We start from the raw sequence: 23,619 nt of genomic DNA, 5'->3' as shown, positions 1-23,619 counted from the left end.
GGGGCGGGCGAGTGAAGCTAAGGGCTGACGAACCGGAGAGAGGCTGGGCGCTCGGCCAGTGAGGAACCTTGATCCTTGCGGGCTACCATCCCGGAAGTGGAAATTAGAGGAAGACCGTACTGGGTTTGCTGGGGATAAGTTTCTCAAGATTCTAGATGCCAGATCTCAAGATTCTTAGCACTCTTTGTGGTGTGATTTGACCAGGATAGAATCAGAGGTTTTATTCTCCTCAGTTGAAGGAGGCAGCTTCTCTAGTGAGCTCGTGTGTAGCGCAGGGCCAATCTCGGGACTTCCGTTAAGAGTCCTGCGGAAAAAGCCGGTCTGCGCTGTTGCTCGGTGGCGACTTTGATTCTGAGATGAGCTGATGCCTTAGTGGCTTACCATGGCCCAGCGGGCAGTGTGGCTTATACGCCACGAACCAGGAACTCCGCTTTGTGGCACCGTGAGATTCTCCAGGTAAATGCAAATCTGAATCCTCAGAAATGATGGATCGAAGATTCATTGGTGCAGCTTTGTTTTGTGATGCATGTGTCCCAGGTCTGCCACGAATAGCCTTGGTCAAGTTACTTCTCTGTTGTGCCTATTAAGTGAATATTTTATTTACCCTACCGACCTCTTAGTGTTGTGAAAATCGAGTTGTGACCTGGTAGATTATTACATGCGTTTTCTATTTTAAGTTTTATTGTATCTTAAAAGTAACTATCTGCTTAGGATAGATACAGAGATGATGAAGGGAAAAAAAAAAAACTGAGCACGAAACACGTTTTAAGTGTTTGGACTCTCATTGATAAAATCAAGGACATTTTAGCTCATAAAAAAATCCTTGGTGAGCAGTATGACTTATTTTCATCTTATCATTTTGTGTCTTTGCTAGACACATTTCTGGTTCCCGGTTGAGGAAGAAAAAGACGTATGAAAAATTGCATTCACTTTTTTCTTAGGTAGTGTAAGTGATCTGGTTACACTTTTATAACTCTCCCTATTTTATCAAGATAGTTTTATGAAGAGAACTGTACAGTAATATGAGTGACAAGTAATATATTTCACCTTTTATTCTCAGTGGCCACTTACAGTTCTTTTCTGCCATTTATTCATTCTTTCCTCTATAATGAAGTAGCCTAATGGAAATGACATTGAGCCAGATAAAGATGAGTGTCATTTTGAATGTAAAGTAATTAGCAATGTTGATATGAGAAATTCCCTTTGCAGCCTAAACAATTTTTGTTATTGAGTGCATCGGAGTTAGAGTTTACCATTTTCCTTCAGGATACTTGGCTTACATTTATTGTTGAACCTCGAGCACAGGAGATTAGTAATATTCTTTGGTCCATGGTTAATCAGCCTCATTGATTCATCAAAGATACACTCGTTTTACTTATATATTCCCTTTGATTACCTGTTTCTCCTCCACTTCACAGGTAACTCTTACATGTTCTATATTATCCTTCTATTTATATGTATTTGTCAAATTATATAATTAATTGTGCGTTAGATTTCCCTTTGTTGCATTTGTCAGATTTCTCAGTGCTCTTTCTTGGAAATATTATGTTACTTTGTGTTCATTTAGAGCAGCACTATTCAATAAAATTTTCTACAATTGGTGGGAAGGGGAAATGTTCTAAATCTGTGCTGGCTAATATAGCCACATGCATGTGTAGGTGTTGAGCTTTTGAACTGTGGCTGGTCTGAAGAACTCACTTGTTAATTTTGCTTAGTTTTAATATAAAGTTTAAATAACTTCATGTGTTTAGTGTCTCTATTGGACCCTAGATCTAGGGCATTGCTTCTGCTTTCTCTGTATTACTCCGTGGTTTTCCTCCATATTTTACTGGTCTCTTTTCCCTATGATAATCTACAAAGTTGCCTCCATTTCATAGCCATCAGAACAATTCTAATGTAGACATCCTCAAACAGGTCCATAGTGTATACATATGCTGATTTTTAATAAACATTTCCAAGTAATTAATTAGCTTCTCAAAATGCTAATTGCACCCATCTATACACTCTCCAGTGGTTAGTGAGCTTCCTGTGTCTGTTCTTTCCAGACACTTATTCTAATTGGTTGGCATTTCTCTGTGTAGCAGTAATGGTTAGTCCTTTGGATTTCCTATTCTGTGAATAGTCTCATACGTATCCCCTGTCCTTTTTTCCCTTTGAAAATTGCTGTTTTTTCCTGTTAATTTGTAGGAGTTTGTTATTTATTCTTGATGCTAATTCATGTCATTTTTAGATAGTATAGATTTTAAAATTTCTCTTTGTCAATTTAATGTTCTTGGTTTTAAAAAAATCACTAATTTTAATGCAATTGAAGTAGTTAGCTCTTTGGGAATTTTTTGAAGTCTTTCTCTACCCTTATTTCCCAAAGATATCATTCCACATTATCTCCTCTGAATTTTATCTCTTATATTTAGATGTTTAATTCATTTCTAGAATGTCTTTAAAGATGGCAGGATTCCCATTTTATTTCTTTCTTATGGTGGACCAATTTTCCTAACATCATCAAAGTAGTATATATTTTATTTGTTGATTAATGAGGCTATTAATAATATTTATTATGTTCACCCATAAAAACATTGGTCTGTCTCAGTTTTGGGTTTTTTTTTTTTGTTTTTTTTTTTTTTTTTGTCTTTTACCAATACCATACTGGTTTTATGTCTGTGGCTTTGTAGCATATGTTAATACCGAAGTGAAAAAGTTTTTACTGCTTAAAAAACTACATTCCTTGAAGAAGTCATGCAAAGACTGTTTTCCCACTGTGCTCAGAATACTATTTTAGAAGAAAAATTCGGATATGTTTGGTTGAGCTTCTCAACAATTCCATGAAAGCTGCAAATTTGGGACCAAATAATTCATCTGTCACCTTAGTTCTCTGTTACTGAATGAATGGGTAACATTTTTCTATTCAGATTTGTTATCTGTTGGGATTAGTGTTAGGACTAAAGAGATGCACTGGCATATTATCAATCAGTATGACAAAGGATAGTAATTGTCATTTAAGATTTAATAAGGTGAGTGATCTTTCCTCTCTCTTACCACTTATTTCCCACAGCAGAACTTAGTTTCAATTCTGGTTTAAAAGTTTGCTGTCTACATAGTAATTGTATCAGCTTAAGTCTAGCTTTGGTTGATATTGTACCCCATAGTTTTAGGGCCAATTAAGGTTTGATTCATATTTTAGAAATAGAATAAATTTGAAATGACAGGTCGAGTAATTCAACAAAATATTGATTGAGCACATAGTAAGATGTGTAAGATCCCATATTAACCTCTTATCTTTACATTCAGTCATGAAATTGTTACACTTAAAAACTTTGTCCTCTAGATAAACATAGAATAAGATGCATCACCAATGGTATGCTGGCTGAATCTTCCCCTTTTCAGTCAAGAAAATGCATCATCTTTTAAATGAGTGACGTTCGCTCATAAATGGTTAACTTTGAATGTAACCTTATTTTTATTTTAAAAGTTATTAGCAAACATCAGAATTTTATTAATGGAAAAACTTATCCAAGTATGTGTTTGACCCTTGATTAAAAACTGCTGGGTTTTGCCATCCTTTTTTAAAATTTTTGTTGCTGGATTGAACTCAGGGCCTCACACTATCATATGCTCTTCCCCTGAGTATATCCCCCAACCCTCCCATTTATTTTATAAATAAGAAAACAAGCTTAGGAAAGTTAGGTGATTTACTCAGAAGTCAGTAACTAACAAACAGCTTCATTCTAGGCTTGGAAGTGGAACAAAAAGGAATAGGGAAAAGTATAATATTTTTAAACTAGGAAAACATGATCAAGAGATTTCTGTAAATGACAAAAGCATTTTTGTTTCCTAAAATAAGGGGGGAAAAAACAATAAATTACTAACTACTATTTAACCCAGAGCATGCAAACCATAGAGGAATATTCACATCTTTTTTTTTTTTTTTAAACCTCATAGTGTCTTCCAGGGCCGGGCCGTTAGAGTTAGGCCATTATCAGTAAAACAATATTCCATATTTTGTGAAGTTTTGTAAGAAGACTCAGGGTACCTGTTATTCACTATAGACTAAGTAGAATAGAACATTTCTTTAATCATATCATCTTAACTAGTGGATCCAAAATTTCAGAGGGTTAAATTGAATCACTTCTTTAGTCCTACTCTTCTAAGAATTAAAAAAAAAAAAAAAATCCTATGGATGCCTAGAATGGTCTAAGTATACAGTCAGTGTATACCAAGGGAGAATCTGAGTACCTGACACATTTTTGAATTAGAATTGATGTACTCTACCTATTTAAAAAATTAACGCTAATCCCAGCGACTCGGGAGGCTGAGGTAGGAGGATCATGAGTTCAAAGCCAGCCTCAGCAAAAGCAAGGTGCTAAACAATTCGGTGAGATCCTGTCTTTAAATAAAATACAAAATCAGGCTGGGGATGTGGCTCAGTGGTTGAGTGCTCCTGACTTCAATCCCCAATACTAAAAAAAATTAGTAACTAAGCATTTTCAATAATAGATGATACTTTATCATTTGGAATAACCTCAAGTGTGAAACAGTTATTCTTATAAGAATTTAACATGTATATTTTGGGTTTGGGGTTTTATGGTTATGTGTATTTGTTATTTTATGTTTTATTTTTATTCCTGTTCACCTTGTGTTTTAGGGTTTTTTCTTAATTCCTCCATTTTGATTTTACTTGAAAGAATCATTTGTAATGTTTCTTGTTTCCCTAATGCAGACGTTATCCAACTGTTGAAAACAGAGCCAAAGTATTCAATGGGGCAAGTTATGTGCCTATTCCCGAAGATGGTCCCTTTCTTAAAGCACTATTCTTTGAACTTAGATTACTGGATGATGATAAGGACTTCGTGGAGTGTCGTGATAGTTGTACACACATCAATAAAACATCCATCTATGGACTTTCAGTAGGAAATGAAGAACTCTGGCCAGTAGTTGCTTTTCTGAAGAATGGCATGGTTTATGCTACTGTCCCACTCGTCGAACAAACTCTCTCCCCTCGTCCATCATTAATTAGCATCAGTGGAATTTCACAAGGCTTGGAACTTCTTTTTGGGATACAGGATTTTCTTTACTCTAGTCAAAAAAATGACACTGAACTGAATACAAAATTGAGCCAATTGCCTAACTTGCTTCTACAGGCTTGTCCATTTGGTACTTTATTAGATGCCAACTTACAGAATTCAGTGGATAATAATAATTTTGCTTCTGTATCTCAGCCACAAAAACAGCCAGCTTGGAAAGCTGGAACATACAAAGGAAAACCACAGGTGTCTATTTCTATCACTGAAAAGGTAAAATCCATGCAATATGATAAACAGGATATAGCAGATACATGGCAAGTTGTTGGAGCAGTCACTTGCAAGGTAAGATTTTTCTCAGGTATTTGTTTTATTATGCCATTTAACATATATGGAGAAAGTAAAATTTTACTACCTGTATTTTACATTGTTAAGTGATATTTTTTATTTTTATCTTTATGGTGTTATTAGATGATAGAGTTATGAAATTTGATAATGTCATCTTTTTGCATTTCTTAACAGTTATTTAGTCACCTATTAGTGTATTAATGAATCGTCCCATTATTATCCTCATAGACCCTGAAGTCAGAACTTCAGGAGCAGCTTAGCTGGGAAATTCTACTCTAGAAGTCAAGCGATAAGAGTCCATATTTTGGTTGGGGCTAACGTCATCTGAAAGCTTGACTGTGCCTGGAACGTGCACTTGCAAGATGACTCACTCATATGGCTGGCAAATCAGTGCTGGTTATTGGAAGAAGGCCTCTGTTCCTTTACATGGGAGCCTTTCAACAGGCTGCTTAAATGTCCTCAAAACTTGGGGACTGGCTCCCCTCAAATGATTCAAAGAAAAAGAGAGATTGAATCAGAAGATAATTGTTTTTGTTCCTTAGACTGGAAGGTCACATGGCATCCTTTCTAGCACTTTTGATTTGTTTAGAAGCAAGTCATTAATCATAAGAGCTATAGGATTAGGTCCACATTTTGGAAAGAGAGAATTTGTGAACATATTTTAAAATCATAAACCCTATTTTCCATTTTCTCCAAGGCATAAAATTGACTAGTCCTCTGACATGATAACTAAAATCATTTTGAAGTGCTCATTTATTTAAACAAGTAACAGGTCAGTGTAGGATTCAGTGGTTTAAAGTTAGCAGATGGGGAAAGAAAGGAAATATCAATACAATTAGCAAGTGGCTAATACCATGTTGAATAATGACCAAAATTAAAAATCCTCCTGGTAAACTCTTATCAGTATGTATTAATAATTTTCTCAGATGTCTTTATTTTTCCATCATCCTTTATTCTCTACACTTGGAATATAAACTTTGTATATCAAATTTAATATTAAGTGACAAGGTAGAAATCCTATGGATAAAAGTAGATTTCAAGAATAGAGAATTAGAACAGTCCTGACCGGGAGATTGTGTATTTCTTTTTAATAATAATTAAAGTGACTCAGGAGGCTGAGACAGGGATTGCAAGTTTGAGATCATCCTCAGCAACTCAGTGAGGCCCTACGCAACTTAGTGAGCAAGACCCTGTTTCAATGTGAAAAATAAAAAGACTGGGGATGTAACTCAATAGTAAAAATGCCCCTGGGTTAAGTCCCCAGTACCAAAAAAAAGTGACCTGAAACTTTTGTCTGCAGAAGACATGTTTGGGTAACCCTAAGATGGCGGCTGGCGTTGAGCTAAGAGGTGGCGCATAATTAATGTTAACACGGCATGATCTACTTTTGCCTGATTAGTTAATGTCTCCTTTGTGCTAGTGGTCAACAGATAGTCCTCATTCTTTCTTGATTGGCACCTAGGGGCGTGCCTCAGTTGTGCTAATCCTAAGCTGATTGGCTGCCTTAGGTATATAAGACACACCTATAGGAAGCACCAGGGATAACTGGATAAGCAGCTAGCAGAAAGGATAAGCCACACCTCTAGATCGCTGGGCGAAGAATAAGCAGCACCTCTGAATGATGGCAGAACACAGGTTGCAGTTTGCAGAACGGAGAAGTAAAGCCACACCTCTAGATAGCAGAGTGAAGGACACAGGATGCAGGATGCACCTTTAAGAAGCAGCAGCAGAACTAAGAAGATATAAATCTCTGAAAGTGTAGTCTCTCTCTCTTAAGCAAAGTCTCTTTCTCTCTTATGCAAAGTCTCTCTCTCTCCTCTCTCTTTTTCTAAAACTTCCTCTATAAGGTAGGGACTAAGCAAACAAGCAAGAAAGCAGCGCACTAAAGAGAAAGATAATAGAAGTAGCTCAGTTTCCAGTCCACCTCCGATAAATACCCGCGCAATTGTTGCTGCAGGTGTTAACAAATTGCCGTGGGCGGTGACATTTGTCTATGTTAAACATATTTCTATCAAGATCAAAATACATTCATTATTCATTCTATTAAAAAGAACTCTTTTAAATGGTCCTAAAATCATAGATTTTGTTATCCATAAATCTTAAAGTAGTCAAGAATCTTTTTTTTGTAAGTTTAGTATAATGAAAGTAGGATAATTCACCACTTGTTTTATCATCCTTTTTCAATAAACAGGAAGTAATTTGTAATGAAATGCTAATTAATATGATATTTAAGTGCCTTAATTATTGACAGACTGACCCCAGTTGGTTGCTAATGGGAATTTTGGATTAATTCCCATTTTTAGTTCTGAGATAGAGTATCATGATAAGATAACTTTGTTTTTTTAAAAAAAGAATGGTGGTATATTTTAATTTACACATTAAATGTTTAAGGTTGTAAGTAAATGGTCTATTAGCCAAACTTTTTTAAAGTACTTTAGGGGTTTAAGGAAGTGTTTAAAAGGAGTTTTATTATGAAGCTCATTATAAATGGAAATAACTATCCTCACTTTATCTTAGTCTAGTAGAAAACCTGGTGCCCTGACGTTCTAGTTCTTACTCTACCACTATTTTTCTATATATGTACATATATAACCACTATTTTGCGCAACTTTGTGTGTCATTTGCCATTTTTAAAATGAGACAAGCACTTAGGTGCCTTCTGTTTTTAAAACACCTATTTCTAAAGTTCACATTTATACAAGCCAGACTGATTTAAAGGGTAGTACACCCATCCCTTCTAGAATGGACTTCCTCATCCTGTATATAGTGAGTGATAATCTGGTATTTTAAGTACCTGAACAGTGGATAATTTGTTGGAGGTTTTTATAAAGATGCTGCTTCTCTGACCTCTTTAAGGGTGTTAGACTGCTACGGGATAATTTTATAATCAAAAACTGAATATAATTTTAAAGTACTTACTATTGAATATTTGCTTATTTTATTATCTTCATAAATATCCATCAAAAAAACACAATACTTTTTATTCTTATTAGTTTACATATAGAGAGTAAAGAAGCAGATGATGTGGAAACACTGGGAAGACTGGGTGTATAACTTAATGGTAGAGTGCTTGCCTAGCATGCATAAAGTCCTGGGTTCAAGCTCCAGCACTGAAGGAGGAAAAAAAATGAAATACTAACATATTTTTAAGTATTTTGGTAAGATTTTTTGGCATTTCTATTTTCAAATGAATTTGACATAATCGCACAATTATCACCAAAGGACCTTTATAAGGCACTCATTATACCTAGTACCTTTCATATTAACCTGCTTTCTCTCTTAACTGCTTACATTATACAGATACATTAATGAATTCACACATTGTTACATATAACATTAAAAAAGGAATATTTTATATTAGTATTTTGTAAAGTAGGGTCAATAATTAGAAAAAATTAAACTCAGCAACATTTTTGTGTGTCTCCTATGCCATAGTAATGTGGTAGGCACTAGAGATAGAAATATATATGTTTTCAAAGAACTTAAACTTTAAAAGGGAAACAGGTATAGAAAAATACTTATAGTCAATAGATAATTATTGCATGATGCAGACTGTGTATGTGATAGTGCATTTGGAGCTAAGCATTTTGCCTGCTGAGTTCCTGAACCCAGGTACACTTAACCACTGAACTACATCCCCAACCCTTTTTTATTTTGTATTTTGGGACAGGGTCTCAATAAGTTGCTTAGGGCCTCAATAAGTTGCTGAGGCTGGCTTTGAACTCACATTCCTCCTGCCTCAGCCTCCAGAGCCACTGGGATGATAGATGTGGGTCACTGTGCTAGGCTCAATCTGGCTTAATTGGCCAGTTAGATCTAGCCCTTTAAGAGGTAAATTAGAATTGGGATACAAGGAAAATCCTAATTATGCACACATTCATAAGTTAAGTTTATTTGACTGGTTGGGTCAAAAAAAGCCATTATAAGATATCTGGAAATAAAGATATTAGAGCTTACTCAAGTATAAGAGGAACTGGGGCAATACAAGTCTTCCTCTGGTTGCAGCCTTCCAGAAACAGTAACAATTTCATTCTGAAGACTGGAGTAGGTAGAAAAACCAGAGTTCACAGAGACATCTGAGAAGCTACCATGTCTGTCACCTCAAAGCAGAATTCATGAAAAGATCTGGAGTTCAGGAGAGGTCAATGAAGCTATCATATCTGGTTTCCATGACCTCCTAAGAATAATGGCTTTCCTTTCCCTTCTTTCTTCTATACGTCTCATCAGTACCTCCCACTGACAATCTAACCCAAGTCACGTGGAAGAAAGTCCTAGGCATCTCTACATGGCAGAGGTAGGCTGTAGAGGTGATGACTCCGAATGTAAGGCCTCATACAAAACATCAAATGAGCTAGATGTGAAAAAAGATTCAGTGAGAAAAGAACATTGTAACTGGAGGGAATAGCATATGCAATGGTACACATGAAGGTATAAGACAATATGAATTATTCAGGGAAATGCAAGAATCCTCTATCTACAACAGAATTCACAGGGTAGAAAATGACTAAAGAGTTTAGACAGGGACCAAACAATGAAATATTTTGAGCATGGATGCAATATAATAAAAATTACGATTCATTAAGATAACTCTGACATTCGTGGAGGATGGATTGATGACAGGAAAACAAGTGAATATACTTTTAGAGATGTAACACACTGAAGGCCTGAACAAATATGATTGCAAAAGGAATATAGAGTAGTGAATAGATTTAACATCTTTTTTCCCCCATACTGGGAAAGGTACCCAGGGCCTTGTGTGAGATGTTAAGCAAGTGTTCTCTATCCCCAGCCTTTTAACATATCTTTCTAAGAGGTATAGTAGTAAGCAGAGGGGACTGTGAAGGCTCTCTTGGTACCAGGCTAGAGTATCTTACGAGCATCAGAAAACAGAAAACAAGTAGAATAATCCCTAGAGAGAAAAATGAGTTCAGTTGGGGGAACTCACTCAATTTACTTTGATAAATTTAGAAAAACCTGAAACCTGAAGGTGTATATTTCTAATATCTTGATAATGTCCATTTCTGCTTGTATTATAGTGTGATTTAGAAGGAATCATGCCAAACGTCACCATCAGCTTGAGCCTCCCCACCAATGGATCTCCACTTCAAGATATTCTAGTTCATCCTTGTGTGACTTCTCTTGATTCTGCCATTCTGACTTCTAGCAGCATTGATGGAGTGGATGATTCTGCATTTAGTGGGCCTTATAAATTTCCATTCACTCCGCCCTTAGAGTCATTCAGTTTATGCTACTATACTTCCCAGGTAAACAATCTTGGAAAAGTTGAAATTTTCCTGATCTTTATAAATATTATTGATAAGCAAATCTTTTGTACACTTGGTCCAAACAAGAATTTTTCATGAGTTTTTTACTGGACAATAACTGAGTGATGAAGATGAAGATTCATTTCTTTGAATAGGCTACCTGTTAATCTCTGGTGTCTGTAACAGTAAATAGTTTGCGAAGTCAGAAATTTTTTTTAATTTTGTTTTTATTTGCTCTAACTAGTTATACATTACACTAGAACACATTTTGACACTTCATACGTAAATGGATTATAACTTCTCATTCTTCTGGTCATAAGTGATGTGGAATTACACTAGTCATGTAGTCATATATGCACATAGGGTAATAATGTCCAATTCATTCTACTAATCCAAAGTACCTTTATTCTTCCCTAGTGTCCCGCACCCCACTTACTGTGAGTTAGCATCCACATATCAGAGGAAACATTTTGGCTTTTGTTTTTTTGGGATTGGCTTACTTTGCTTAGCATGATATTCTCCAACTCCATCCGTTTACCTGCAAATGCTATAATTTCATTCTTCTTTAAGGCTGAGTAATATTCTGTTATGTATTTATACCACATTTTTTTTATCCATTCATTTGTTGAAGGACAATTTTTTTTTATTCCTAATAGGAAGTCCATACTCACAGAATAGATCTTGATATGATTTAGTCATGTTTTTAACCACGAAGAAGATATAACACTAATCCCAGGTAGTCTTAGTTCCACATATATAATTGGGAGTAGGAGTTTACTGGGAATTGAACCCAGGCCTTTACATGTGAGCACTCTACCCTGAGCTACAACCTCAGCCCCTTTTATTTTATTTTGAAACAGGGTCTTGCCATGTTTCTCAGGCTGATTCTGAACTTGTGATCCTCATGCCTCAACCTCCCCAGTAGCTGGGGTTGGCTTGTACCTCTTTACCCCACTGTATATTATTAATAAGTATTTGTTGGTTGTTAACTGTGTGTCAGACATTGTCCTCAGCATTTTTGCATATATTTTCTCTAATTTTTTAAACAAACCTTAAGGTAAATATCATTAGCTGAATTTTACACGAGGAGAGGTTAAATGACTTACAAAAGGTTTATATAAATTTTATGTAACTGATAAATGGCAGAACTTGACTTTGAACCCAAGTCCAACCTGTTTTCTACTATAATATGCCATTTGTTACCTTAGTTATCAGTCAGTATAGTAGTAGACCCTACTTAAGCCACCTTAGGTAGGAAAAGTTATTTTAAGGAGGCAATAGGCAGTCTTCATTGTCATTCAAGAAAAAGAGGTAGACCTAGACCATATAGGATATGAAAAATTAAAATCACTTTAAACCAAAGGTTCTCATTGTCTTATCTCTGCTTCTGTCTCCTCTTTCAACTGGCTTTCTGTGCTTGCACATGATCTTACAGCTCTAAGATCCACTCTATATAAGCAGTCTCTGTATCTTACTTCAGAAGTACTAATAGAAATGATTGGCTTGCCCCAGGCTACAAATTATTTCCCCTTTAGTCAGTTATTGTGACCAATCAAGTAAGCTACTTCTGAGTTACTCCTGAGTTGAGGAAAGTGGCAGGAATGCAGCCACAGAATACAGATGTAGCATCAGGAACTGTGGTCAGGGAAGCAATTACCAGTATGTCTAATACATGTCCTGTGCTCCACGTCAAAGAATTTGGAAGAGGAGAATATGGAAGAGCAAGAAGAGGAAGAATATATTGTACACCGTTGTAAGGCATCTTTTCTCATTACTGGGAATAGAAAGAGGTAGAAGAATTGCTATCCTTAGAATGAATATAGACCCATTATTGCTATTGTCAAAGCAACATAGAGTAGCTCACTAGATATTAAAGACAAATCTGCATATAATGATTATGTTTGCATATGTGTGTGTATATATGCACACTCACATAATGTGTATAATATACACAAGAACTGCCCCCCCATCACCATTAATATTTTAGACCCATTAACCTGAGATTTTTATAAAAATTTATGTTTGCTTTCAGGTACCTGTCCCACCAATTTTGGGTTTTTATCAAATGAAAGAAGAAGAAGTACAACTAAAAATAAAAGTTAATTTAAAACTCCATGAAAGTGTGAAAAATAATTTTGAATTCTGTGAAGCTCATATACCTTTTTACAATAGGTAGGAGTAAATTACATGACGTCATGATGTCTGCCTTCCCTAGTAGATTCCCACTGTGTTTGCTTTTTACCTTATTTTTTCAAGAACTAAATAATTTTATATTACTCAAATGAATGCTGATTCTGAACCAAAACATAATCATAAAAATAGTCTATTTACCTTTAAATGTTTCTTTACTTTTGTGGTTAAAGTTGCTAGTAAATTATAAACCAATTAACCTCCTTGAAGATTATTTACTACTGACTTTATTTCTAGCAATTTTACTGTACTCTACATACAAGTCAATAGCAATGAAATGTATATCATAAATGTTTATGTAGTCTAGTATTTTCTGAGCTAGTCATTATTCTGTTCTGGTCTACTAATTTGAATACATAGCTACCTTTTTGCTGTCCTTGTATTAAGTAATAGTAATAAGATTTGATTTAAAGCTGTTCCATTTGTGATCCTTTTTTTCTATTTTCTCTTGTTAAAGAGGTCCAATTACACAATTGGAATACAAAGTTAGTTTTGGCCAACTTGAAGTATTTCGAGAGAAAAGCTTACTGATCTGGATTATTGGTGAGCAAGATTTTGTTGATTTTTTTTTTTTTTCCTTTTATTTGCTGTAGGTTCTACTTTTTTTTAGAATAGTTTATTTATGTTTTTAGGCCAGAAGTTCCCCAAATCAATGGAAATTAGTCTTTCTGGAACTGTAACTTTTGGAGCCAAGAGCCATGACAAGCAGCCATTTGACCAGATTTGTATTGGAGATACAGCATATGTGAAGGTAAGCATTTGTATGATTCACTACATTAGAACTTCTTCCTTTGTAAATTGCATTTACCTAGTTGATTTATAATATTTCACAGCAAATTGTTTTTATTCTGTGCTTTTTGACTACCTAAGTGCTTTTTTTAGATTCTCGTTTGATTTCTTTTGATTAAGTACTAGTCATTTTTCTATTTTAGTTACTATAAATTTTAAGAGAGATCATTAAATATTCTTAAACACCCCAACTTAACTGAGATCATTAAATATAACTAAACACCCCAACTTAACCTACCCAGCATTTAATTGTCAAATTGAAAATTTATTTATGAAAAATGTAAAATATAGTCCTTACTCTGTATGGATTTTCAGTAGTGTACATTAACTGCTTTTAGTGTTTGAAGGAAAGAGTGAGCACTTCTGGCCAAGGAGGACAAGGGAAGATGGAATTAAAGCAAACTCTGAGGCCTAGATAAGCATGAATGAGAAGGCTCGAAGACTGACTGTATTTATTTTAGTTTAAAAGAATGACATAAAGGAGTGAAGAATAAACAAGACACTTAGGATTGAGTGCTGAGAAGTGTCATACTGTATAAGACTGGATGCATTCTTTAGATTGGGAATGTACAAGGTTTGATATTTTGTGAATATTAATCTGCAATGGATGTGAAGGAAATGAGTGGCAAAAAACTAAAGACATCAAAAATATTTTATAGCTATATTAATACACCAAATGAAAGGCACTAAGTTATGCCAAACTAGTGTTATATCAGCAGCATTTTTGGAGTAGCCCAAAAGATAAAACTTGATTTCTCAAGGAAGAGATCAGCAGCATATAAGGAGAAATAGTTGCAGCAGTAGAAATGAGTAAGTTTGGAAATAGTAAGAAAAATGGGAAGATTCAGGAAGACTATTGAGGAAAATTAAAGGGATGATCAAAAAGGTAACAAGAAAGTAGAACACTGGCAAAGGGAGATTGAAACCTATACATAAAGGCAAATAGGGGAATTGGTGATAAAGTCAAAAATACATTGGCAATAATTTGTTTTTTTTCCCCATGGTGGCTTCAACTAACATTGTTTCAAAGTTATTATTAAAAGTTCTAATTTTTCAGAAAAAAAATGTGGGGAGTTACCACGTTGCATGTTCTTCAGAGTTGGGTATTATGATTTTTCTATTCATTTCCATCACTTAACCAGTTTCCTTTCATCAAAAGCATCAGACATTTGTGTTAAATCAATGAACTGAATGTGTTTTATGTTATCTCAATTATGTGGAAGTCAATCTCATCATACATAACTTCCAGCATCCGAATTACACCAAGCAAGCAAGCACAAGCCCCTTACTATCAAAAATTATTTGAGTTGCAACAGGAATAATTTGTTAAGATTTAAAAATAACATCTATGCATGTGATCAGTTAGTTTAGCAATTAAAGAAAAAATTTGCAAAATGGGAAAGATTTGCAGGGAAGAAGGAAAAAATTAACGTGAGAGTGGGGATGTAATTTCAGTGGTAGAGCTCTTGCCTAGCACACATGAGATACTGGGTTTGATCCCCAGCACTGACAAAAAAAATAAATAAAAAGCATGGAAAAGTTAACATGGTATTTCAAAATCAGGAGCATTTATCAGCAGAGATGAAGAGAACCACAACAAAAGAAGACTGGAACTCTATCAGATATAGACCATTTCCTATGAATGTGATTGTGACTCAGGCACCATGTCTTCAGAGAAGCTACTGCCTCACTCTATTACAGAATAGTATAATAATTGTCATTTACAATGATAATCCCACATTATCAATGAAATTAGTAACTATTGATTACATTTTTAAAAGCTTTCTAGGTGAGGGAAGGGGTAATTTCTAAGCTCAGTTCTGTGAAAGTTAAATTTCAGTTTCTTAGAAAATTAAGTAGAATAACCCATTCTCCCCAAACACCAGATAAACTATGTTTTAATTAGATTCTTACTTCTCTAAAAGGTATATGTATTCTTGCCTATAAAAGAATTACGATCTAAAATATTTTGCAATCTCATAGCCCTTGGGATAAAAGAGAGTATATAGTATACCAGACAGCATAGCAGAAGGAACACCTACTTTTGTGGTCAGCCAAGTCTGAGGTTAGATGCCAGTTCCTCTGCTTACATACTGGGATATTAATTGCTTCTATCTCTGAAACTCAGTTCCCTTATTTGAAATGATACCATATGGATTAGAGTCCATATTGGTGAAGTGCCTGGTTTGTGTTAAGCACAAACCATAATGGAAGCCTTATGAAGAAATGGCCCTAGTGCAAAGGAAAAAGAGTATGTGTGTACATATTCGTACAAATGTATGCTCATAATCAAAGTTTAATTTATGGTTTTTATTTTGTAAGCTGTTTGAGATGAATTTTCTAAATTATGTCAAGAGAAAAAAATGTGACCATCATTTTTACCAACTAATCACCTCAACTTAGTACATTTCTCTTCCTAGCTTCATTTTAGCATCTTAGATTACACACTTACTGGATGTTATGCGGATCAACATTCAGTTCAAGTTTTTGCATCAGGAAAACCAAAAATAAGTGCACGTAAGTTGTACAGATTCAAACAAACTTAATGGGATTTAAATGATCGTATGTTGTTATTACCTAAGGTAAAATTAAAATATAACAGGATTTAGAATTTGGAGAATTATCTCAATTTGTAAAAATCCTAACCTTATCCACCCTAGCATAACACTGTGAATTTTGTGTGGCCCTCAGCCTGTTTAAAATAGGATCAGGATGAGCAAGGATTAAGATGAGATGGACTTTAGTATAAAATTGGTTTTGCTTTGTTCTAGTTATAATAAACTCTTATTCAGAGGTGGCCCACAAGGGCTTTGGTGTTCAACAAATAAGGATTCAAGTATGGGATATTTTACTGGCTATGTTGCTTCATTGAACTTCCTGAAGTTTTAGTTTCCTCATCTTTAAAGTGGAAATAATGGTATTATTACCTTAGGATGTATATGAGGTTTAAGTAAGATTATATTGATCAAGCACTTAACTTATAGTATAGATTCAGTACATGGTAAATATAATTATTATTTTAAAATTTAAATAATTTTTTTAAATATTATAATCAATAAACATCATTTCACACCTTCTTTAGTCTACCAGTAGGCAAGCTGTAAAGATGATTTCCTGTCTTCAATGAGTTTTTGGGTTGTAAAAAAAAAATATATATATATATTTATAAATACATACATATATATATACTTTATATGAAAACAGCTAAACAGAAAGGAATTTATAAATGAATTCAGATTTCTTTCAGATCAAATACATATAGCTGACATAGAAAAGTAGAATGACGTATAGTTAGATAAAGTTAAGGAGAAACTTTTGCCTTATAGATTGAGGAGAATAAAGCTATAATATGTATATATTTAAAGAAGAATGATATTAATTCATAAAATTATTTCTATATTTAAATATTTCTTAAACTAAGGATTAGGGTCCCTAAAAATAGAAAGGATAAAGCAAGACTCTGTATTGAATACTTCAAAAGAATTAGAGAATTTAGAACTATGGAATTCTAAGCAATTTCTTGTGAATTTAAGAAATATATTCTATGTAGTGAAACCAGAAAAAGCTGACATTTCTCACTTCCCTAAGCTGACCCTCCTTTTCTCCTCAGTTTTGCTGTTTTTACTTTGTAAGTGAATTCATGAAAGAGTACTCAAAGTGCATTTGTGTTTTTATGAAAGCATAATATTGGACAACCAGTGACTTTGTCTAAATACAAACAGACCAATGTTTTAAAATATTTATGAGAAATATATTGTCTTTTAGTAACTAGAATATTTTAAGTTTTTTACTAGTATTAACGTAATTTTCAGAGAGCGTAATGCAGAATAAATTTCAGTAATATACCTGTTTCTTAATGCAAAATATTGAAAGAGCTCATTTTAAATGGATCGATTATAACTAGTCTTTATTTCCATCCTCTGTTTATTTCAGACAATGACTGCCAGTTTGTGCTACCATGTGAAGCCTTTATTTAGCCATCATCTTGGCAATAAAATCTATATTCACAATTACAGCTTCATTCTGAAAATAGTGTAGTAGTAATAATGCTAATTTCAGTAATAGCTGTTTATTGTTTACTAGGTACTCAGCATAGTTTCTATTTTATGTGTACTAACTCATTACTCCTCATAGCATCCTATATAAGAGTTAGCTCCATTTTACAGATAAGGACACTGATAGAACAGAGGGTCAGGTAGTTAGTTATAATGCAGAACTGAGGATCAAACTCAGGTAGTCATTCTGTCTCTGGAGCCTATTCACTTAACAGATGCTCTGTTGCCTCTCAGTGTTGCTAGGTTCTCAAACATTTAAAGTAAATGAAACAAGTAAAGGACAAGTTAATATATTTAATATTCTTTGCGTTATGAAGAAGGACATGAAGAAGAAAGGTAGAAAGGGCTGAATTGTATATTTATACATATACACAATAATAATTTACCTGAGTCTAAATCCAAAGAAGCATTACCATCTCAATTCTACATATCAGAAAAGTGTAGTTCAAAGAGATTGTCATTTGACTAAAGTTGCAAAGCTATTAAAACAAAACATTTACATTTGATCAGAACTATAATGAAAACTCAGCAAAGCCACTTCTTTATCATGTAGCTAGAAAGTTGAATGTTGATTTACATCTTTGACATTTTGAATAAATAAAGAATAATGTGACCAGAATCAGGACAATGGTAAAGAAATTACAGAAGGGAAACCAACAAAAGAAAAAAAAAATTAAGTATTTTTACAGTTAAAGTAATGATTCACAAGAAATTGTATTTAGGAGAAATGTGAGGAAAAAATTTACAGACTTGGCATCAATAAAAGAGATTTCATATAAGCTCAAAAATGAATTGTTCAAAGATTTAAAGAGCTCAGTTTTTTTAAGTGGCAAAAGTTTTATAATAAAGCCTTGATAAAGTAAAAGTAAAATGAATATTTCAAAGGATTGCCATTAAATGACTGCACTGTACAATTTCAAAAAATCATGACTTTGTTCTGTTGATTTTTTGCTAAGATAAAATAGTTTTACCTTTTTTTTTTTTTCTTTTTTAGACCGGAAACTAGTATCTTCTGATTATTACATCTGGAATTCTAAAGCCCCTGCTCCAGTAACATATGGATCATTATTACCATGATTTTCTTTTCATATTTAAATGGAATTCATACAATAGTAACATAGCATAAATGAAATCGTAGGTTTTTATTTTCATTGTGTATTCATATAACCTGTGAGTGAAAAAAAAATCTCTGAATGATTTTAATTATAAAATATTCATATTTAATGTTTTTAATCTGATTAGTTTGAAAGAATATCATAACATAATAATGTTATGTCATATATAACATTATTATATATTCCATAAGTTCTTTATTGTAGCATTAATATATAATTATATATTGTATGTATAGTGTGTATTATTGTTATGTAATATTATACAGTCTAAGACCTCCTGTATTTGTTACCCTTTCATTTTCTGTCACTGTGATTCAGAATACAGAGAATTCGTAATTCACTCTGACTTATTTTAGACTCATCCTGGGTTAGTATGCCATATATGTTCCCTCCTGCCCCTGTAGCAGACATTGCTAATCAATACAGCCCTATTTCTACTGTGAGCTTTTCTGGGTAAGAGCTCAGACTTCTTAGTGCAGAGTTTTATAAGCAGCCATTCCAATGGTTTGTAGCTGGCATGCAAGATAACTATTTGCTCTTTCAAACCTAAGTACTAAGCCAGGGTTGGTGGGGCTCACCTGTAATCCCAACAACTTGGAGGACTAAGGCAGGAAGATCATGAGTTTGAGGCCTCTTGGCAATCTGAAGAGACCCTGTTTCAAAATGAAAAGGAATGGTGATATAGCTCAGTGGTAGAATGTCCTTGGGTTCAATCCCCAGTACAAAAAAAAAAAAAAAAAAAAAAACCTAAGTACTAATCTCCCAGTATATTGTGCTGGTACAGAATATCAGTGATCAAGTTAGAAACAACTATAAATCTCCTGAAAAATCAGCCAGTGGAGATACAGGAAAATTGCTTAAATAGTAACCTGTTCTTAATCAGAACTATCCCATTGACTAATGAAGAATCTGCATAATTCTATTAATCCCTGTTCTAGAGTTAATTTTTAAGTAAGTTTGTTAATCGCCACAAAAACATTTTGCTTAGGAGTCTATAGGCATATTAAAAAAAAAAAAAAAGATGGGTGGGATACCTTTAGAAGATGAACACAGTGTTTTGCAGTTGTTTAATGTCTTCAGCCAATTTCTGAAGATAAATGTAGATATAATATTGTTCTTTCCTTGTTTTACTGAATTAAAATCTATTAATGAATAAATTTATGTAAAAACTGAAAAACCTTTCTGTGGGTAGAGTATCATTTACTCTTAGTCTTATATGATAGCATATTTTCTTTAAATTTGCCTCATTTTCTTATTTAAATTTTCTTGATTTCTTCAGAAACCATTAGTCATATTTTTTACTCTCTACCTGTTTCTACAATTAGATGTCATGTTCTGTTTTCAGAGCAATTCATTGTCAAGTTGGACTTCAAGTGACCAAGAAAAAAGTAATCTCATGATCCTCAGAACTTAATTCATGTCAAAGTTCTTTTTACAGAGCAGAATTTATTAAAAGCATTATAAAAAATATGCATTACAGATTAATATTCAATTCAGCTATATTCTGGTTTCTGTTTTTTAATGAGTCTTCCCAGAAAAAGCTTAGAAAAAGCTGCTAACTCCTCAAAAGAGAGCCATAATAATTTGAAGGAATAGTGCGTATGAACTTAGGATTTGGGAAATATGATTTTTTAATTAAAGTCAATCCCACTCATTATAAACCTTCATTTTCTGCAAAGCATTATCATAGCATAAAGTTCTAAATTATCCCAAGTAACAAAGAAGAATAACTGTCTGACCAGGACTTTAACTTATTATTGTAGCTTAATCATAGATAATCAGTAGTAAAAATTTTCCTTTTGAAAGAACATTCCCCATAAGTTATTTATATCTCTTCAACTCAAAGCTTAATGTTGTACTTGTGTTAATAGAACCATTTGGAAATTTCAACTATACAAATGCTTATTAGCAAAGTACACTAAGGTAGGCAAGAGACATTTATCTAGTTAGTAGGCAGAGATTCAGTATAATAATTCCTTAAGCAAAATTTTCTTCATAAACAAATTAGAAAAACCAGTGGACTTTGATTTGACATTTCTAGAAAACTGAGTAAAATCTGAGGAGTACTGGAAAAGTATAGAAATGATAGAGAACCTCATGCCATCTGTTGCCATTCCAGTCCTGCAATACTGCAGAACTAAACCAACTCATGTTTTCATCCCGTCAAGATCAGCTGGGCACACTATGATGCTTTTGATTTTGTCTAGGAACCTGTCACTTCAGGATAATTTCTGAAGACAAAGTCTGTTTCCCGTTTGGTAGGTGACCTGTTTAATGTTTTCCCTGTGTCTGGGAACTCCTTAGTGTAATTAGCGACCTTTGAACTCCGCAACTAATCCTGAGCTATTTTGTATTCCTTACTCATCTTTAAGGCTGGACCTTTCTTTTCTTCAGAGTCCGCTGCCACAATTAAAGAAGAAACAGCTGCATTTCAAAGGGATTCCGATTCCAGAAGCTTAATCGTGATTGACATGTTCTTATTCTAAGCTATAAGACACTCTAAGAGTCCTTTCTTGGGTTAAAACTTCAATCATTTTCTAAAAAATTATCTCACTACGGATTTTATTCATTTTCTTTGATAACTATTCTTTGCATTTTTTAACTCGAAAGATGCTTTGCATTTGCAGTGAATATGAGCAACTACTTCTAGTAAAAGATTTGGATGGTGTCAGACCTGCTCTAGATGCAAAATTTCTAAATTCCCTTTTGGTGCCAAAATATGATTATGAAATCTGATGTCTATCATATGAGTAATTATTATTCCCTAAATCCCAAAGGCAAAAGGAAAAATAGCTAAATTTCTGAAAATGAACTCCAGAAAAGGTGGTTCATGATTTTGGTAAAACCTTTCTTACTAAACAGTATTTTAAAACTTTTTAAAGTCAGCAATATTGTAGTTAGGCAATATCTTGGTGGTAATTTATATCTTTAAAATAATCGACTTAGTATCAAGTTTGAGGTAAAGAGCGTCATCAGGAATTCTTATGAGAATTACTTTTTTTTATTAAACATTCTGTCTAATAAAATGTTTTAAATTTTTCATGCCAATTCAATACTTTTATTGTGTTTAAATTATTATGCTTGTATACATTTTGTGATTTAAGGTTTTCAACAGCAGACATTTTGTGCATAGTAGCAAGTGCTAATATTTGTCTTCTCATTTTTGTTATAGTGTTTTTAAGTCCTTCATATACATTCATAGATTTCTACAGTACCCCTGGGAGGTAGGTAGGTGGAATTATCACCTAAAACCTTCAGGGACTGCTGCCACAGCAGAATAGTTGTTCCTAAGACAAAGGTCAAAAAAGGGATGTTAATAAACAGTCCTCAGGTTTAAGGGACTTTTTTAGGATTACATCTTAAATTCCAACAAATCAGATTTAGGAGTTACTGAAAGTGAAATTGATCCATCCCTCATCCAAACTTTGCAATACTTTCCTGTTCTGACATCATTTAGATAGTTAGCTGTATTATCAGATTAGAAACCATTGTACCAGGCTGCTGAAAGGAAAAGGAGGCAAAAAGCTAAACATGGGATGAATTCTGAACCTTTTAACCTGGCTGAAGTACGTTGGTCCCTGTTATGCAAATACCTTCAATCCTCTGCTAAGTTCAGTGGAAATAATTTTCTTGAATGACAGGTTTATTCAGCAAGGATTCAGTTGGTGATTAATCCCCCTTTGATCTAGGGTATTTCACTTAACTACCAGTTACCTCGTTCTGACAAAGTGCAACTGAGATTAGGGAGATCACTAGAACACTACCAGGGTGTGCGTTTATTCTCTATAACCTTTTAAAGCAAGGGCCAAGAATGCAATTTATTTTCAGTATTTGAAGATGTAAAGTCCTGTCTGCTAAGTTAGAAAGTCAATTGAATACCAAATGAAGTTTATTTCTTACGTAATAGAACAAACATTTCTTTTTGCTTTACCTAACAATGATATTAGGAAACGTAGGCTTTGAAGAAAGAAGAAACAAAGACTACATTCCAAGTATAGCTTCTTGTTTTGTTTCATGTACTAGAGTGTGTATTTACTGGCCCTGAGATAACTTAAAATTCAAAGGAATGGCTACAACTGCAGTTGAGAAAATGCTTCTTTTCCCTTAAACTACATAGTTTCTCACCCCTCCCACCACCTCTACCACCACTAGAAAATGTCATGGTATGTGGTGAAGAAATCCAATTGGGAAAATCATGTTGTAATACACAGATGTATCTTAAGATGGCTGATTTCAAAGCTATCCTTGTTAACTTTTCCTTCCTTTCAGGGAGTTTGCATTTATTTTCAGAATGATTTTTTTTTTTAAAGAAAAATAATATTACCAAAATACTACATATTAATTATTTTAAATGTTTTCTTCCTTTTTCTCATTTTTCTGGATATCTCTTCTCTCATAAATGTAAGTTTTGAAATATCTGAAATTTGAGAAAAAGATGGCAGCTGTTTCATGCTGTGTTTCTCAAAAAATTCGCTTTTAAAAACTATTTTCATTATTAATGTTAGTATTTATTTTGTAAGATGTTAAGTTAGAAGATTTATTCAAGTATATTCCAGGACCTTTAAAATATATGTATGTATGTATGTATGTATGTATGTATTTCATGATATTTATTTTTAAAGATTACATTTTTACTATTTATAGACAAAGCAATTTTGGAAATGCTTTATAATTGCTCATCATCCTAGTAGTAATTTGCAATACAAGTTACATTCAAATATTTCTTACACGTTGTGGTCTAATTTATAAATTAAAATGATACAAAAAAACTGTATATCTAAGTTTATGCCCAATCAGCCTCCTCTAACTTCAATTTAATAATCAGTTTCTAAATACCCTTTGG

At 33.6% G+C, this 23,619-nt stretch overlaps 1 protein-coding gene across 4 annotated transcripts; it reads left to right on the top strand.

Annotated features, from left to right (window-relative positions):
• The first annotated feature begins 89 nt into the window (after positions 1-89).
• On the top strand, positions 90-23,078 carry AP5M1 (adaptor related protein complex 5 subunit mu 1). 4 transcript variants are annotated; one of them, XM_079128986.1, is made up of 8 exons: positions 94-456; positions 4,715-5,360; positions 10,400-10,627; positions 12,660-12,799; positions 13,275-13,360; positions 13,450-13,568; positions 16,027-16,123; positions 18,656-23,078. In XM_079128986.1, the coding sequence occupies exons 1-8, from the start codon at positions 383-385 to the stop codon at positions 18,736-18,738; spliced, it is 1,473 nt and encodes a 490-aa protein (XP_078985112.1). In that variant the 5' UTR covers positions 94-382; the 3' UTR covers positions 18,739-23,078. The 4 variants fall into 4 exon arrangements, with proteins under 4 accessions (XP_078985115.1, XP_078985112.1, XP_078985113.1 ...); XM_079128989.1 differs by lacking the exon at positions 10,400-10,627 and having other exon boundaries at positions 90-456; XM_079128987.1 differs by having other exon boundaries at positions 14,664-23,078.
• Positions 23,079-23,619: the final 541 nt, after the last annotated feature.

The sequence above is a fragment of the Sciurus vulgaris genome (assembly GCF_902686455.1).
Source record: "Sciurus vulgaris genome assembly, chromosome: 2".
NCBI classification, from domain to species: Eukaryota; Metazoa; Chordata; class Mammalia; order Rodentia; family Sciuridae; genus Sciurus; species Sciurus vulgaris.
This window is presented reverse-complemented; position numbering and strand designations above follow the sequence as displayed.